The 19,948-nt window shown below is 37.4% G+C and overlaps 1 protein-coding gene across 2 annotated transcripts in view; it reads right to left on the bottom strand.

Moving 5' to 3' along the window:
• Positions 1-14,069: 14,069 nt before the first annotated feature.
• LRRC69 (leucine rich repeat containing 69) overlaps positions 14,070-19,948 on the bottom strand; it is a 100,025-nt gene continuing 94,146 nt past the window's right edge. For both annotated transcript variants that reach the window (XM_063079079.1, XM_063079080.1), the window contains one exon: positions 14,070-14,180. In XM_063079079.1, coding sequence (XP_062935149.1) covers positions 14,070-14,180 — 111 coding nt within the window. The remainder of the gene's footprint in view (positions 14,181-19,948) is intronic.

The raw sequence follows: 19,948 nt of genomic DNA, 5'->3' as shown, positions 1-19,948 counted from the left end.
AATTATTGTTATGGGCAGTCTACTAACCTGGATTCAAAAGAAAATCTCTGCTGATTTAAATATATACTTCCAAAGTCTCCTATCCAATAAACATTCTTATTATTTTATGTCACTCTTTTAATGGGTTGATTTAAAAATTATGTAGGATGATCAGAATGTTTTCTGATACATTTCTGTGGATTATTCATACCCAAGGAAGTCCCAATAATGAAGGAGAGTTACACTGTTCAAGAGACTTAACATGATTGGGAGGATGAGTCTTTAAAACCAAGGACCAAAGACTTTAGAGTTCAAAGTCTCAACTGCCATTCTGGAATTGATCTTTGAGGTTAAGAATAAGGCAGATTGTATATATGATCTTTCCCTCATTCTAGTCAACATCCTGAGCATACAATGCTCAAAAAAATGGAAGTGGCTACATCACATTCATCAATAAAGCAGTTCCTGAACCTGATAACCTAATTCAAGTATAGGATAAGAAAAGCATTTTTATATCCCACCTCCATTCTTAGGGGCACTGTCAAATGCAGCCAGTTAAATGTATAAAGCTTATGAACTTATCTACAAGTCCAGAAAAATAAAGAATTGCACCACAAGAATATGTCTTTTATTCCTGCCAGCCCTGGGATGATCATCACTTAAGGAGACTGAGATAGAGAAAATGAAATACAATGCCTTCTTATTAATCTTAAATTCTTTCAAAGAATCCCCTTCCTTTTGTTTGTAATGTAATCATTGAAAATCAAAAGGAATAGACAGATTCAAGAATATAGTAGAGGGAGAAGCCACATAATACAGCAATAAATTGGACATCAAAGAATGTCAAAGAGGAATGCTTCGTGTGACTAGGTATATGGTGATACAATTACTACAATAGAGATAGAGATTAGGAATCTCAGGATCTACCACAAGAATGTGATGATTAAACCACGGGAAATAATACCAAGAGAGTGAAACAAAGGATTAAGGATCGAACACCATTAAATACAAAGGGGGGAAAAAAAAAAGAAAAATTAGGGCTTAGAAAAGTATGGAATTCAGCAATTAGAAAGTTGTTGTGGCCTTTGGGAGAGAAGCTCTATAGCAATGAGTGTAGAAACCAGATTGTAGCTGGGTGAAGAGTAAATGAGTGATAAGAAAATAGGAACTTTTCTTTGAAGAACAACCAAATGGGATGCAAAGGAAGCTTGAGGTTTTTTAAGGTAGAAATCTCTAATCACTTTTATAGATAGGAAAAAGAAATGGCAGAGAGCAAGAGTGAAAAATGTAGCATGGGTGATGATACCAGGGGAAGCGAGTCTGGAAAGAGGCACAAGGCAAAAGGGTAAAGGGCACAGATTACAGGAGCATCCTTTAGAAGGGCAAATAGTATTCCTCCGACAGAAATGGAGGGGGAAATATGGAGAAGGGAGACAATCTGAGAGAGGGAAGGGAAAGAAATTGAGTTAGTTTTTGTTAAACTGCCCCAAATTCATTGAAGTAATAGTTAAGATCCTGTTGCCAGATTCAGCAAATAAAAATACAGGACACCTAGTTAAACCTGAATTTCCTATACACAAGGAATAAATCTTTAGTGTAAGTATGTCCCATGCAATATTTGCAACATACTTAAACCAGAAAAAAAGATGTATTTGTTGTTTATCTGAGTTTCAAAATTTTGCATGGAACACATGATAAAAAATCATTTATTTGAAACACAAATTTAAGTGGGCATCTTGTGTATTGTGATATCATGAACTGGACTGGAAATAACATTACACAGTTCGGGCCATGTTCTACCACTAGCCACTATCTTGCTGCATGACCGGGGGCCACATCTGTCGATGAAAGGGCCTTCGCAGCTGTCAAATAGGGTTTGAATTCCAGTTTTGCCATTTCTTAGCTTGGTAATCTTCAGTAAGTCTGGTTGAGAGAAGAATTAAATAAAATAATTTACCTAAGATACAAAGCACCAAGGTTGTCACAGAGTAAGCAGTTGAAAAATATCAGACATTGGTGTGGTGGTGAACGGACTAGTAGAAGCAGCAGTAGTTTGTTTTATTCTCAGCCTATGTAAATGTTATACAGTAGATAATATTGTCAACACTATTTGTAATAATATTGACAATCGATATTGGCTTGATTTCGGACTGGAAAATCAGACATTCACATTTTAACTATAAACAATACGTTTCTAACAAATAAACTATACTGCTTCCTGTGTCACTTTTACAAGGTTAATGGAACTAACTTTTTTATACATTTAATTTAACTTTTTTTTTTTTAAGTTTTAATTGATTACACATATTCATGGGGCAAGAGCTGACTGTCAGTACCTGTGCCCAATGTGGTGAGCAAATGAATACTATCAGCATAACCACCACCTCAGATTGCAATTATTCCCCGTGTCCCCACCCAACTTCTCCCTAGTGCCCCTGTCCCGTCACTCCAACCCCCTGCATAGCAACCCTAGGTCTGTTCTTCCCCTTTGCAAGTTCAGCACACCACTGTGATCTTTCTTCCCTTCCTTCTTTCTGTCTTAGCTCCCACTTACAAGTCAGGACAGGCAGTACTTTTCCCTCTGTGCCAGGCTTATTTCACTTAACATAATTTGGAACTAACTCTTAAAGCAACAGTGTCACCTAGTGGTTGTGAAGTGAATAATGAATAATTAAGAACATAAGGTTGCTAGGTTTTATCTACATAGAACTTAAAGAATTTGTATCCGTGGTGAATATTGATGGTAACTAATATTTTCCATAACGTATTACACAAACTCATCTCACTTTGCCTCATTAAGATGATGAACACTCTATCAACATGAATGGTGTCTTCTGCTTTTACCCACCTTCACCTACCTTCACCTGACAGTCTAAATTATTTCGTTAAAGACACTTCTGAGGTTTTGACTATGAAGTTACCCAAATGGATTTTAGACTTTTCATAGCTTCTCCTAACTCTGCTAATCTCTGAAAACGTTGGAAGAAGAGGGAGGGAAATGGGCAGAGCTGGAAATATGAAGCTTGAGTCTTTCTCAATCACACTTCAAATTTTTTGTTTCTTTTTAGGTTAGAGGTTCATATTTTCTTTCTCACAATCAAGTGGATCTATGCTTTTCTTTTGGAAAACAAAAGAAAATTTCCCAGAGCCCAAACAAAGATATAGATATTCTATTACAAACTTTGTTTCTGTATTAATTGGGGGCCAGTGTCTACTCCAGATATATTCTATAGCTTCTGCCCTGAGGGCCTCTCAAAGAGATCAAAGATTTATAGCTCATAAGATTATGCATGTAAGTAAAATTTTCAAAATGTCATGAATAGGACAGTTTTTGTTCACTTCCAGAAATGTCAACAGAAATTAAATTAAGAATCCCAAGTAGTTTTTGGAAGAGATTTTACCTTGGCTCCATTTAATGTATTTCTTACTTGAGAATATTATAGAAGGCCAAGCTAGAGTCCCATGGCTTAGTGGTCAGCAGATGGTTAAATTAAGTAAACTTGGCATTAAAACCAACAATATATCAACTCAGATTTGGCTCGAGAGTTATTAATCAGTGACTGTTAGAAGTATTTCCTGAGTTTGTGAGAAATGTATATATTTTAAACAGTTGGGAATCAGTTCTTTTAAAGAACCAACCTTTTTTTAGATAAATTCTTTAAATCTCCAGGCAATGACTGTTAATTACCAGATATTTCTGTGGCTCCCAGACCGTTCACAGCTTTTTCCTCTCCCAGACTCCCCTTCATCCAAAATCTTTCATAAATATTTCATAGCTGATGCTCTTTCACAATGTTTCTAGGCTGGTTGAAATTGTGATTTTCTCTTTTTCTCCTGATAGGAATGAGTAAAGATATGAACCTAGATAATTATCAGAAAATGCATGCCAGGGTCCTTACGGTCAGTCCTAAGCATAAGCAAGGATATAGCTCCTGTAATATTTCTTTCCATCTCCTCTAGTTCTCCTTTTCCTCTTGATGTTTACTTTTAGGATTTTAGGGACTAAGCCCTCAGTGACCAGAGGTAGACAGCTTAGACAAAGTCTCACCCTGCAGAAAGCCCAGTCATAGCAACAGAGCCAGAGCACTTAATCCCCTAAGGAGCTCCAACTACTTCACACCTGAGAAATCAGCTCATTAATTCATATCACATCTATTTGTAGGACATCAATGACCACTATTGTGAGAAAAGCTAAATTTGAAATAACAGGAGATATTGTGCCGTCCTCTTGAACTCATTTACGAGGCAGATGAGGAAAATAATGATATTTCTCACACAAATGACGTCTGAGAAAATCAAGTTGCAACACAATGACTAGTGATAATAGCATGTCTGTTGATTGAATGAGAAGATTCCTCTTAATCATGATGATTTCACATCTGAAAAACTATAGGGTTCTCACTCAGGTTTGGCTGTTTGGCTTAAGAGCATTAAATACTTCAACATTTAATTTCTCAGTTCCCTTATGAGACCTGAGAATTGACCAGTATTTTATGGAACTGAAAAGAAGACAAAGACAGGTGTCCCTCACTGTTGAGTCTGTCTGTAGCATTTTTATAAAATATAACAGAACAGCCCCCCAATTTTAATGTATGCAAAACAATGACATTTTGTATATGTGTGTGTGTTCACACACATACTGCTTTAGTAATGGTTTAATGGTAGGCAACTACTCTACTTCTTAAGAAACTTAAAGAATTTCCTAATCCACAAACAAATTAATGAAGCTTTGGGGAAGCCACCTTGAAAAAAAAATGGTTTAACACTTTCAGCAAAAATTAAAAAGAAAAGTTTGTGATGTGACCAACAGATCTTATTAAAGCCGATTAAGTTATAGAGCTAGTGAGGTCCAAAATACATTCCAGACCAACATTCCACACCCAGACAGACAGGGGTCATGCTTTGAAGAGCAAAGAAAAAACAAACAAATAAGAAAAAAAAAAAAAAAAAAAACCAACAGATACCAGAACTTTTAGAGAATGGAGGATTATACTAGCTGAAAAGAAATTGAACTAAGTTAAATATGAAAGTGAATTCAAGATTCACAGCAAACCAGTATTCAATGCATTCTTCTTGTTGTACCAGTCTTCTACATCTGCCATCTTATCCATTTGGAATAAGCAAAAGTTTCTTGAAACGTGAATTTAGAATATATCATCCTTGAGAGTGTTGGGAAGGAGAGTGACTGTGCTGTTCTGAGGGCTGGAAGGCAGTAACTGAATTTAAGTGTGCAAAGATAGCACTCGTGTGGTGATGAGGCAGTTAGAAAGACATGTTGTAGAACAGCTGGCTCTCTGTGAGCAAGAGATATTTGATATAGGCATATTTGAAATATAACATATTGAACGAAATAGGAAGCTGAGAGTTTCAAGCTTTGCCATCAACACCTGCATGATTTTGGACAAGCAGCTTTACCTATGGAGGTTTGAGGAACATATTTGTCTGAATAGTGAGATGACATCAGGTGACATGGCCCTCTCCCTCATTTTCTAAGAGGGAAGCTGCCTGCTGTCTTATCACACCGTCTCTTCAGTAAACAACCTCACTCCTTTTTCTCTTCATGTTTCCTCTTCTCCCCTTCTGGGTTCATCCTGCTTTGCCATATTGCAAGGACCGACCTGATGAATCTTAACTAGACTGAAATATTTTATCCTCTAAGGGTTTCTTCTTCATCGGGTCTCACAAAGATACCAAAAAAGCATGATTTAAATTCAATCAGGCAAGGCTGTGGAAGCATCTTGCAAACCCAGGGCATTCTCCATCAACTTGGAAATATTCCCAATATACTTATCTTCCCAATGAACATTAAGCAGCACTCTTGGCTAGAACTGTCAAGCTTTCATTTGTCAGGAATCACCAGCTTTCAGAAAGGTATAGCCTTTCTTGGAATCATAAGAGTAAAAGGAACCCCAAGAGATTACCTCATTTAATCATATGTATCTGTAAATGTTTTTTCCCTAAAAAATCAGCATTTTTTTTAGATTGAAACTCCATCTAGGTATATTATAAGCCTGGTAGGCATAGGGAGTACGTGATCTTTTATACAGTACTTAGTGCCCTGTTAACAAACACTAGCATTCTGAAATATGCCAATTTAGGATGTCTAGCAACATTTTCACAAGTTTTCCCCCTCTCTGCCACCTACTCAAGCATTCTGGCATTTTGATCTCCCCAAATCAAGCCACTGTAATTTCTTTAGATACTTCTGAAATTCAGAAAGACACATTCAACCAAAAGAACTTATTATGGGACATGTGCCCTGGATAATCGATTGATACTAGGCAAATGAGAATATCATTAGCACTGTAAGAAGCATAATATAGTGTGAAGTACTTTTCTAACAATAAATAATCCCTTTCATGAAAAAAGAAGTTTGATACCACCAGTAAAATACCCGGCGTGTGTTTCATAACAGATTCTCTCAGTTTCTCTAAATACTTGCCTAAAAACATAATATATTGGAATTCTGGTTTATAATGCAGACCTTCCTGTGAAGTAAAATACAAATAACATATTATGAACAAATTCATTTGGTTGAAAATAACCCATGAAAATTCTTACATAAAAAGAATTTAGTTCCATGAATATTTCTATCAAGAAGGTAGTACTTTACCTACGTACTTCTAAACTAAATCCGAGGGGAAAAAAAAATTAACTTCAGATCAATGTTGTTTTACTTAACGGGTAATTCTGTTCCTAAAAGGACTCCTCAGCTTGGAAATCTTGGGTCATTTTTTGTTACATTACACTCTAACAAAATTATACAGTATAACAGATGAAGATTACGTATACCTAATTTCCTAAGAGATGACACAAAGCCCCAGCACCATGACTAAGAAGTTTTTATTAGATCAGAGGAAGGCAGTAGTAAGGCCAGATGCTTCTCTGATATCCAATTCCTCTCTAGCAGCAAAAAAGAATCAAAACAAGGAAAAAAGACAACAAACACACCCACGTTTCCCTGAGCCATACAGTACTAGTCCCCTGTCTCCAAATCAGGAACCTAACACCTTTCCACTGGCTCCACTTTTTTCCTTCAGTTTTAGTATTTAAAATAATCCACCCTAAACTGCAAATTGGAACACAGTGATTAAAAGTGCCAAAATCTTAATCCTTAAAAAAGAAAGGAAAAGAAAAAGAAAAGAAAGGCTTTTCATCACAGACACAGCCAGACATTATTAAGTGGTCCCTTTTAAACAATGCTTCTTCTGACTTTTAAACACACACTTCACGTGTGACTTTGGCCTCTCCCCATTAACAAAGCCTTTCTCTTCGTGTCCCTGTGTCTTTGCCATCTGACACTATAATGTGTAAGGAAAAAAGTTAGTCTTTTACTTGTTAGAATCCCATCTAAGTCTAGTCTAAAAGAGGAGATTTATAGACTAAAATTTATAGAACAGGAATAAAAGCAACACCTTCTTGTTTCCTTGAAAACATAGTCATTGAATGATACAAGGGTATAATTCATTCTCATTAGAATCCACATCATGATAATATTTTCCTTTCCAATGGACTGTTGGACATTTCTACCAATGTCCATTAGCATCCTTAATTTCCCATGCCTAAAATCAAACTCATCATTTCTCACCAAATCCGGCCCCTGTTTCTGAATCCTTTACCTTGCTAGATGGCATCACATTCCTACGGATACCCGAGATGTAAAACTCAGAGATGTCTATGTTTCCACCTTCTCCTTTGCTCTTTGATGTTCAGACTGTCAATTCTGTCTCTTAAATAAAGATCTTATAAATCTATCTCCCATGTTTAATTCCTACTGCCATTACCTGAACTCTCACTTAGTGTGCTCACATGGACTGTTCCTGTGAACCCCATCTAGTCTTGTTCCCCCTTAATTCATCTTCCACACTGTTGCTGTTACCTTTGACTATGCTTGTTCTTTACTATGCAGTATGTATAAAGCATAAGCTTCCAGACAGCCAAGGTCCTCCACAACATCGATTACAAACAATGACTGAACACAAATTATAGAATCTAGGTGATAAGCATATCACTGAACAATTCATCCAACTTTTCTGTGTGTGAGAGAATTCTCATAACAAAATGTTAGGGGAGAAAAAAATACCAGCCCTGCCCTCATGGAGTTTACATTATGGTGGAGGGAGACACAATAAATAAAATTAGTAACTAGATTATAGAATGAGATAGAGGCTGATGAGAAATGGGAGAAACAGAAGAGAAGGGCTTTTGTGCATGCTGAACTGGGACAAAATTTTAAATAATGTGGCCAGGGAGAGACTTCCTGAAGGATGTGGGGAAATGAGCCTGCAGATCTGAGGGAACAGCGATCCAGGTGGGGGAAATAGTAAACAGAAAGTGAGAAAGCTGGGTTTTGAGTAGAGAAGAGCTTGACTTGACTAGTTTTAAAGGAATGTGTTCCATTCCTTTGGGTATATGCCCAGCAGTGCAATTACTGGATCATATGGCAGTTCTATCTGTAGTTGTTTGAGGAACCTCCATACCATTTTCCATAATGGCTGCACCAATTTACAGTCCCACCAACAGTGTAGGAGTGTTCCCCTTTCTCCACATCCTTGCCAGCATTGTTATTCTCTGTCTTTTTGATAATGGCCAGTCTAGCTGAGGTGAGATGATATCTCAGTGTGGTTTTGATTTGCATTTCCCTGATGATTAGTGATGTTGAGCATTTTTTCACATACCTATTGGCCATTTGTATGTCTTCCTTTGAGAAAGGTCTATTCAGCTCCTTTGTCCATTTTTAACTGTATGATTATTATTATTATTATTTTGCTATTGTTTAAGTTCCTTGTATATTCTGGATATTAATCCCTTGTTAGATGTATACTTTGCAAATATTTTCTCCTATTCTGTAGGCTGTCTTTTCACTCTCTTGATTGTCTCCTCTGCTGTGTAGAAGCTTCCTAGGTGATATAACCTCGTTTGCTTATTTTTTTTTCTTTTGTGGGAAACCTGCTGCTATAAATATAGCAGCTCTATTTACAATAGCCAAGATATGGAACCAACCTAAATGTCCATTGATGGATGACTGGATAAGGAAAATGTGGTATGTTTACACAATGGAATACTACTCAGCCATAAAGAAGAATGAAATTCTGCCATTCACTGAAACATGGATGATCTGGGAGAAAATTGTATTAAGTGAAATAAGCTAGGCACAGAAGAAAAATTACTGCATGCCCTCACTCATAAGTGGGAGGGAAAAAAGGAAGAAAAAGGAAAGCAAACAAAGGAAAAGAAAAAGGAGAGAAAGAGAAAGAATAATCACAATAATACCTTCAGCTTTCAGAAGGAGAGAACAGAACTGTGGTTATTAGAAGTGAGAAAGAGGGAAAGGGAGGGGGTTAGTGAGAAATTGGTTAATGCACACAAAGAATGATCACGTTTTTAATGATGAATATGCTAATTATCATGATTTGATCATCACATATTGTACACAAGTATTGATAGTCAACTCTGTACCCCACAAATATGTATAGTCAATTATGTTTCAATAAAAAATTAATAAACATTAAAAAATAAAAGAAAAGAAAAAATAAAAATAATGATAAAGGAATGCCTTTCTGGTCATTCTGCTAGGAACAGAAAGAAGCTCTCTGAGGCCTTGTCCATTTCTAAGTTTAGATAATGTCTTTCTTATCAGTGGTTTCAACAAATATTTGTTGGATGGGCAATCATAAACATAAAACGGAAATCTTTTGGTAGAATATGGATACTGTATTCTTTTAGATACTTCTTTTTCAAATCGATATTACTTACCTGACTGAGGCATTGTAAAACATTTTAAGTGCACTTTTGTGTCCTCTATTTGGAAAGATAATAACCCTTGATTTCTTCAGTCACATCACAAAGAAATCACAGGCTTTGGTTATAAATAAAGTGACTAGAGGCTTTCTCTAATTTACGAGGAGAGTGATGGCTATGATCCAGCTTCCCCACCCTTTCATACACTCATTTTCTTCCAACCTCCAAATAGTCTCAACTTACTTAAGGGAATAAAAGGCAGTGGTTCCCACAGGGGACCTTGTGAAACTCCTGTCCCATGCAGCCCCACCCTATGCTGTCTGCCTGCGACACACCGTCCAGGAGCAGCACTGAGCAGCTCCGGCACCTGCAGTCTGCAGTGATGCTGACAGGCCCCATCGCCTCCTGCAGCCCGAACACTTGCCTTTGAATGTCCCAGCTCTCTCAACTGCCCTCTGATAGCCTGACTCTGTGACAGTGTAGATCCCTTCCCTTGCATGTCCCACCCCAAGCAGCTTTGCTCTTTTCATTTTTGTGGCTCATTCTCTTACTCACCACTGACCCTCACATGTCAGTGTAGCACTGCCCCATTACCTGTCTTCACTCACTCCAACCCTGTGCCCCCAAACAGCACATGTTCTAGACTCCCTTCACCTCAGGTGACTTCTCTGGCTCCTCAAAGCACCTGCTCTAGGGGGATAAGAACTGGCCCCTCATTTATCCTGGTGGGCCACAGCTGCTCTATGAGTCTCAAGATCCCTTTTGAACTTCAGGTCAGGAGACTTCATGTGATTTGGAGCCCTGTGGCCTGCAGAAGGTTCTCAAAGTACCAACAATGGATTCCCAGATTCAGCCACCCAGAGACTTTCTCAATGCTAAGAGGCAAAACAATTTTTTAGCAAGAACGAGTGACTTCCAGCCATTTGTTTTCTCACAGCTGCAATCTGGAGAATAACCTAGATAACAAGGAACGTGCAAAGAGATATTTTATGAAGAAATACCAATGAGAGTTCCCAATGTTATTATGCAGTTTTCAGCAGCTTTATCAACTGAAAAAACTGTCTACCTTCATTTAAAGCTTTCCAGTAATCTCCATTAGTAAATATGTTATCATAAAGAAAACAATGTACTTTTAACATAAAAGTCCCCCAAAGCAAATATCCTTAATGCGTTATTGCTCTGATTATAAAAAATGAATGCCAATTTTTAGCCATATCTATCTACTCTTTACCCACTGGATTCAACTAAACACCATTCTGAAAAGTTGTTAGAAATATTGAGTAATTAAATGGAGAAAATCCATCTTCAATTGTGTCTACAAAAAAGATACACAAATATAAAGAATTAGAGACCACACTTAAATTATTCGTAATGACTGGGTACATATGTAGAATTCAGTAATGATCCTAAAATAATATATGTTCTTTTATTTTAAATTACTTCCCCACAACACAGATGATGAATTTATGACAAATATTAAAAGAGACTTAAGTTTCTCTTTTTTATTCTCTTTCTGAAGCAAATGTGAATGAAAAATTAAGATTCCAGAGAGCACCCATGGAAGAGACACAAAAAGAGAAAAACTGAATGCAGACAATTCATAAAAAGGTAAATGCTCCAGTTGCTTCTACTTCACCTGAATAAATAAAGGTTTGCCGTAATGGTTAGAAAACAAAAATATTTTCCAATGTTTCAGATCTCAAAGTAGTGTTACAAATAGACTACAGACTGGCAAGAGGATCTCACATATTCACATGCACGTAAATACCTACATATATGTAGAGTAAGAGTCATTAAGTTCTTGATTTAATTAACCAGTGATTCAGGTCAGGGGGTGCCACAAAGCAAAGACAGATGCATCTTTGCCCAGTCTGGTTCCCATGGTGACATGCAATACATGACCATACATCTAGCAATACTAAATTTCCTGACATCAGAATCATCAACTGGTTCCTACTCATTACATCCATAGGGCTCACTCCCTCACTTGCTTCAGATCTCTGGTCAAATATTACCTTATCAGATCCAGACCACCTCATATAAAAAGTATTCCTTCCACCATCCTCTATCTCCTGAATCCTGTTTTACTTCTCTTCCAAGTATTTAGCACCATATTATTTGTCTATTGTTTATTCTTTGCCTCCCTCCATCAGAAATAAGCTTTGTGAGAGCAGGGGCCCCATCAGTCTTGTTCACTGTTAGATCCTTAGCACAAAGAACAGTGCCTGGTAGATAGTAGCCTCTAAGTAAATATTTGTCTAATAAATGAATAAATGAGAAAAGAACAATTTGAAAGAGAGATTCTATTCTATTTTAGACCTGTTGAACTTGAAGAGCCTGGTAACATGGGTTAAAAATGGAGAGAGAGATTTAGGAGCTGCCCACCTGGGTTAGACAGATGGAGCTAAATGAAACTAGCAGGAGTAGATGAATACACTCAGCAAAGAAAAGTGCTAAGAGAAAAGACGACTGGACTGAATAGAGGGAATCTCACAGAATACTTATTTTTAAGAGACAGATATAGAAGAGAATTCAATTAAGGGATGGGGAAGAGGAATGAACCTAGGGCATATGGTTCCAAGACTAGATGATCAGTGGAGCCCAAACCTGCAGGCAGTGCCAGCCAGATGAGGAGTCACTCCCAGATTGGGAGGAAGTCACTGATGATCTCTGAAAGACCAGGTGTTCTGGAATGGTGGGGCAGAAACCAGGTTGTAATACTTTGAGATACGAAGAGGACAGTGGTAGAAAGGTGAAAGTAGAAAGTCAAGATTTTCTCCGTGTAACCTTGAGCTTCAAGAAACCATCTGACATATTTGTTGAATAAACGAGTACACAGATGGATAAATAGATTGAACTTTCTCCTCAGGAATAAACATAAATTGTACATAAATTGTGGCTGAGGTCATGGGATTAAAATGCTAAAAAAAAAAAATTACACTTTTTTTCCACAGCATTGATTGTGTAAAAATATTTTCCTAATCAAAGTTAATTTCCTGAGCAGTTTCCCCTTGAACAGACATAGTTTATTCCTGTAACTCATTTTTAATGAGTTCCTATGCCTTTCATTTGCACTTTGTTTTTTATTTTTGTTTAAAATGCATTCTTGGTTAATGGAGCTTTTAGAAAGTTACCTTGAGGCCCCATTTCTGTCTCAGTGAGGCCTGAACCTTGTTCTTTGGAACTGAGCACCTCTCTGCTGTGCTCCATTGATTTAGCTTCCTGGTTAAGCCAGAGGCACTCTGATGCATAAAGAAATATGTCGTGAATTGAACTCATAAAAGGCCTAGCTGGAAAGGTAACATGCTAATGAACATAAGAAAGATAAGACTCCACTCTACTTTCCAACAGAGGGACCACCAAATGATTCCATGAAGAAATATATTTCTAGCGAGATTTAAATATAAAATTATGGTTAATTTTTTTTGCTTCTCTGAACACACAGCAACTTTATCTTAGTCTATCCTTGTGGTTCTCAAACTGAACATGCACAGAAATCACCTGGAGGATTTGTTAAAACAGGGATTGCTGGGCCACACTCCCAGAATTTCTGATTCAGAAGTTATGGGGTGGGTCACATAATCTACATTTATAATAAATTCTGAAAAGATGGGAATGGTGCTGGACAGACCACACTTTGAAGAACCACTGGTCTATCCAAAGTTTCTCATATATTTTCATAACTTCTTTTCCTAGTTTTTTGGTGTCCCTGACAGAAGATGCGCCAAGTTCTTATTTCAGCACTACTGCCCCGGCTTCTGTCATTTTCTCTTGTGAGAAAATAACAGCACTTTGTTAAATAGGTATATACTTGGAAACATTTAAAAAGTAACAGTGATGTTAAGAGTTACTAAATCTGGATTTACAGGCTTCTACTCATTTTTAAGTGGAATGAAGTTTTTATCTTAGTCAATAGGAGTCTGTGCCTCAAATGAAAACACACAAATGTATTACAACTATGTAGCATTAAAAAATGATTCTTGCCAATTGCAAGGCATTTATAAAATAAATACTTTTCCCCATCAAAGTCTCTTAATACCTATTAGGAAAGGAGGGTCATGGTCATAAAATGATGGTAAAAAAGCATGCTCATTTTCACACAGACCTTTATTTTTCCATTTTTTATTTTGTTTTTAAGCCAAAGAAAAAACACACCTAGCATCTAAACAATCTAAAGCAGACTGTAGTACTTAAATTAGGATCTTTATAATTGAGTTTTTTTCCTTTGCTTAATGTGTTGACAAAGAGAACAGACACAGCATGGGATTGTAAGCAGGGCATAATGTGACTGTGTGTGCAGAGCTCCCAGGGCAAGTTGACTGAGGCTCTGAACCAGCATCTCACCTGTGCTACACTTCAGCAATTCCAAAGATGTTATGGCCACGCCGATTAAAACATTTGTAAGAACAAATTAATGTTCGAAGAGGTACCAGCTCTAGATTTCTGCTTACCAGCCAGTTCTAAAAAGTAAAGATTAAAAATAAAATTAAAGCAGTGCTCAATAAATATTTTTGATTAAAATAAATATTCACTTTTCTCAGAGGTTTCAGAACATTGATTTCTAAAGGGCACTCTATTTATGCTTGATTTGCTCTTTTCCCATACACAAATAAACAAACTTAACTAAGAAGGGCATACTTACAGGAAACAAAATCCAAATGATAAACGATTATATGTGCTTTTATTCAAACATATTATATAGTCTAACAATAAAGTGTTTGGGACAAAGTTTAAAAATGGTATATAATATATACAAACCTGAATTTTATCCTACAGGATGTGAAACTGATACATCAGCAAACATCTACTGAACTTCCCAATGGACGTCTTGGTTTTGCCTGTCCAGCATCTACTTTCCATGGAAATTAATCTTCCTAATATTCTTTGTTGACTGTCTGCAATGCTTATGAAGATCTTCACTGGCTGGGTTGTAGGCACATTGCCCAACACATGCCTTAAGCTTTTGTACTTCAAATATCTCCGATCTTAGTTTTTAGTGCAAAAAAATAGGCAAAGACCCTGTTGACCAATTTAGGGTACATGTCCTGGCCACTTATGTATGAAATAATGGAAACCTTAGAATCTTACCATGTATATGCTTTATAACGACACCTGAAGTCAACCAGCTTTCAGTGAGGGAATCCACAACTAAGGCACACAACAAGTAGTTTAATTGGTAGATAATGTTATTCAGTTTTACCATGAAACCATTTGGCCAATGTTATCACAACCCACAATGGGAGATTTGATAACTCTTCTGTTCACTCTTCCACAAAATAACTTTGGGATCCCATTTAAAGGTTTGAACATGTGAGCACAGTTATTAATACTCCCTTGAGAGAGAAACAGCCTTCTCAGCCTGGTGATACATGAGTAGGGAGCCAAAGTCACATCACCTTCATGTCCACCTCCAACAGTGACTGTGAAGCACTTAAAGGATACATGGCACTAGACAAGGCATAAAATATTTTGGATAAAGTTGGAAAATGGTACAGAATATCTACAAACTGGCTTCCTTCCTACAAAGATGTTTAGTTGATCAATCAGCAGACATCTACTGAACTCCCCAATGGATATCTTGGCTTTGCCTGTCCAGAATCCATTTTGTATTCTGCTAGCACAAAAATCCCACTTCTTCCTTTGGAGAACCTCCCCTCCTCCAATCCAGTGCATACGTTAGAGGAGTGAGAAGGCAACTGATCCCATTCTCTGCCTCAAGATATGACCATGTAACTCAGGCCCAGCCAAAGACCCAGCCTCTTCTCTCTGACAACACTGATCAGTCTGGGGTGAGCCCATGACCCATGAGAGTCTGATAAAGCTGGGGAGCATCAGCCCCAGGACTTTCTCTAATTGTTGAGAAAAGAAGGCACTCTCTTTACTCCCAGAGGGTGCTCTTACCTGAAAATGAAGCCAAGACAGAGGAAAGCAGAGACGATAAACACAGAAGGACAGACCCCTGATGATAAATTTGGGAACCTGATCTAGCCGTGACTAAATATTCAGCCAGAACCATCCCTGGACATTCTTCATTACTTGAGTTAGTATGTGAGTTGGGTTTCTTTAACTTGCAATGAAGAGCCCTGACAAATTATAAGTAACCTAAACTCTGCATGACAGTAGGCAAAGTGCCAAGTATAAAAAGCTATATAGCAAACCATCTCTGCCTCTAAGAATCCTCTTAGCATCTAGTTGGAAAGACAAACACAAAAAATAACTAGAAACATATGGTTCAACCCAATGATAGGTTCTATATGAGTGCAGTGAATGGAGACATGACCATAGACTGCATGCTAAGAAAGATTTCACAACATAAGTAAAAGGCAAGCTGGGTTTTGAAGGATGAGTAGGACGTGGCTTCCTGGAGAGGAGGCAAAAGGACATTTCAGGAAGCATGAACTATGTGTGCAGAAAGTCAAGAATGTGCATACTGTATTTGGGAAACAATACAGTATGAACAATAAATAGACCATAAAATGTTAAGTCATGAGACATTAACAATAAACACTTAGTCCAGAAGTGAAAAAAAAAATCATAAGTATTTCTCTAATTATAGACATGTTATGTATAATACATTAAATCTACTCTATACGAGATAACATTGATTATCTAACTAGATTACAATGGATGTGTTGAAATTGTGCTTGGAAAATTAATGATAAAAACCAAAAGCAATGTAGTCTTTTCCCTTTCCATATAGTAGACAACCTTATCACCCAACCAGCTCTTCCTGCCTACTTCTGTAACATAGCTTAGCTGGAATTAAAGGGCTAGTGAAAATAAACCATACTACATTTATTTTATACAGCATCTATTAAGCAACCAGGACAAATAATAAAGCAATGAACCAAGAGCAGGAGATTAGAGAAAGAAACAAACATAAGCCAAGGAAGCAATGGGTCACACTGTTGTCCGATTTGCTTTGTCCTGTTTCTCCATGAGGTGAAAAGTTTATAATAGAAACTATTAAAGGCATTTTCTATTTTCACTGTGGTTTTAGCCATTTCCCTTGTGTCATTAAGAAATTGCATGGAAAGAGTTTGGGTTGGCTCTTGTCGCAAGCAGGAATGCAAAGTGTCTGTGTCCCTCTTTCCCCTTCTTGACGGGGGGTGGGGGGTGGAGTATTACTGTTTAGTTAGAATAAAATGAATGTGTTTTGTTTATCTTTCTAAGAGCTTATTTTACCAAAGGCCATTATCATTTTTTTTAGTGAGAAATTTTGCTGGTGTCTGCTCTATAACATAATCATTTCTATTTCTGATACAATATTTCTCAGGATTATGAATTGTTTCCTACAAATTTTACTGAGAAAAAATGGACTCCATATAATTCCTTGGTAATACACTTTTCCATGTAAAGTCAGCATCCTTAGTAATGTTTGCATGAAAAAAAGAATATCTAATTCCTTACCACTTGCCCACTCACATTCCTATTTCCATTTATGGCATCGTTGCAATACTTTTTACCAGTATGACATATGTCCATTTGAAATGAGCATGTTGCAAAGGAATTACGACACTCCTTCTTATAAAGGACTTCTCTTCACAAACCTCAATTTAAAAAACCTCACAGCTTTGTCAAAGATAGTTACTGCTTTGGTCACACAAAGAAAAAAATATCCTTTGTGTCAAGCCAAAGTCAGAGAGGAGGAAAAGGAATTGGTCTATGATTAGACATGCTATTATTTTAGCAACGAAATTTAAAAGGTGGAATGCTATACTAAAGTTTAATTTTTCAGTCTTTACTACTTACAGTGAAATGCATATTTCCTAAAGCAAATAAACACACAGTTATATCCTAGCCCTATTTTAAGGATAAGTAGTTTTCCACTTAAATTAAAATATGTATGTTTGCTAAGTTTTATTTTTATTGAATGGTAGAATTGAGATATTTTTAAGAATCATTCAGCATATGCTTTGGCGACAATGACTGCCTATAGTGGATTGATTATGTCCCCCAAAACTGCCTGAAACTTGAATTGTGTCCCCCAAGTTTTATGTATTAGAAACTTAGCCCCCACTGTGACAGTAAAGAGGGTGGGAAATCCTATTATGGTAATTGAAAGGTGGAGCCTTGAAGAGGTGATTGGATTGAAAGATGATACCGTGGTGAATGGATTAAAAATGGTGCTCAAGGGCGTGGCTTTGAGGGCTTTAAAAGAAAAGGAGAATCTGTCTTTCTTGCTCTCTCTGCTCTCTCTGCTTCCACCATCTTGTAGTGTGAGACCCCTGGGTCACTTTCACCATCACCAGATGGACTTTAGACTTCCCAGCCTCTGAAACTGTAAGCAATAAATTTCATTTTCTTTATTAATCACCCAGTTCCAGGTATTTTGTTCTAAGCAACATAAACAGACTCATATACTGCCATATTTTAAACTTTAAGAAATCAAAGATTATTATAATATATATTTATATCACACAGTATAAAGTTTGCATAAGGCTTCAATATTATGTGAAGTACAAAGAACAGAAAGCACAAGATGGTTTTCTGTTTTCTCAGGAAAAGGTATTGTGGTAGACAAAATAATCCCCCCACCCCCGAGATGACCACATCTTAATTCCTGGAACCTATGAATATATATGTTACCTGACGTGGCAAAAGGGACTTTGCAGATGTGGGTAAGTTAAAAACGTTGAGATACAGAGGTTAACCTGGATTATCTAGGTGGACTCGATGTAATCACAAGGCTTATTATAAGGGTAAGAAAGCAGCAGAAAAGAAGGTCCAAGTCCATGACATGAGAAGGGTCAACTCTGCCATGACTGGCTTTGAAGATGGAGGGAGAAGACCATGATCGAGGGGATAGAGGTAGCCTCTAGAAGCTGTAAAGGGCAAGAAAGCAGGTTCTCCCCCAGGGCCGTCAGAAAGAAATGCAGTCTATCACACCTTGATTTTAGCCCCGTGGGGCCCATGTTGGATTTCTAACCTACTGACTATAAGATAAGTTTTTGTTGTTATCCAACAAGCATATGGCAATTTATTACAACATCAATAGAAAACTAATAGGGTATCATGTTCCAAATCAGCAGGACTTGAAAAGCATAACCGTATTAGTTCATTTTCTGTTGCTTATAACAGAATACCTGAAACTAAGTAATTTATAAAGAAACAAAATTTATTTTTTGCAGTTTTGGAGGTTGGGAAGACCATGGTCCAGGGGGCACATTTTGTGAAGGCCTTCTTCTTGGTGGGAACTCTCTACAGAGTCTATGGTGACACAGGCAATCACACAGCGAGAACGGCCAGAGCTTCAACGTGCTCAATGGCCCTCCATATGAAGCCACCAGTCTACCCCATTAAATTATTAACCTATTTCTCTGTGAATGGATTGATCCGTTTACAAGGGCACAGTCCTCATGATCCAATCACCTCTTAAAGACCCCACCTTTCAAACGCCATAATTGTATTTCCCACTCTCTTAACCCTATTACAATAGGGATCAAGTTGTCAACACACGAACTTTTGGGAGTACATTCAACCCATAGCAATGACTATGGCAGCCCCTTTTTCCCTTATGGAATCAAGGCACTTTCAAGCTAGAAGAGATGGTCTAATCCCTTCATTGCCCTGATCAGGAAACTAGTCCAGACATAGCAAGAAGATAGGTGACTTACCTTAGACCTCATAGTTTAAGGCAGAGACAGGACTAGAATTCAAGCTCACTAAAATCTAGATTAATGTTATAGTATGCCTCCCAGCCTCTTTCCCAGATGAGGGGTTTTGATTATAGTTTAATGACCACTGCAGAAAAGTTTAGAAGGATGAACAGTTTTGGGAAGAATATTTTTGCACTGTTCCAGTCAACAAGTTCTTTTTTAAAAAAATTGTTTATGAATATTCGTGAGATACAGAAATGATTGTCACAAGTTCTGTTGTCTTTCCTTCCTCATGGTGCTTCCCTTCTTTGCATTTCCACTACTATACCTCACACCTGCATCAGACAACCCCTCTAATTGGTCTGTTTTCTTCAGCTTCTCTGCATCTTTTGATTGATCCAGCATACTACTGCCAAATGACTCTTTCAAAAACACACCTTTTCTCATATCATTGACTTGCTCCCACACGTTCAGTAGGACTCCATTTCCAAACAGGTTCAAGGGCAAATTCCCTGGTGTATCCTTTGACAGTTTCATTGAATTTGGCCTCAGTTTTTTTATGTCTCCTCCTCTTACTCCCATCCACAAACCAACTTAATTGATTCACTGCCCTATAAGAATCATTCATT

This window comes from Cynocephalus volans, chromosome 15 (genome assembly GCF_027409185.1).
Source record: "Cynocephalus volans isolate mCynVol1 chromosome 15, mCynVol1.pri, whole genome shotgun sequence".
In the NCBI taxonomy this organism is placed as follows: domain Eukaryota; kingdom Metazoa; phylum Chordata; class Mammalia; order Dermoptera; family Cynocephalidae; genus Cynocephalus; species Cynocephalus volans.
This window is presented reverse-complemented; position numbering and strand designations above follow the sequence as displayed.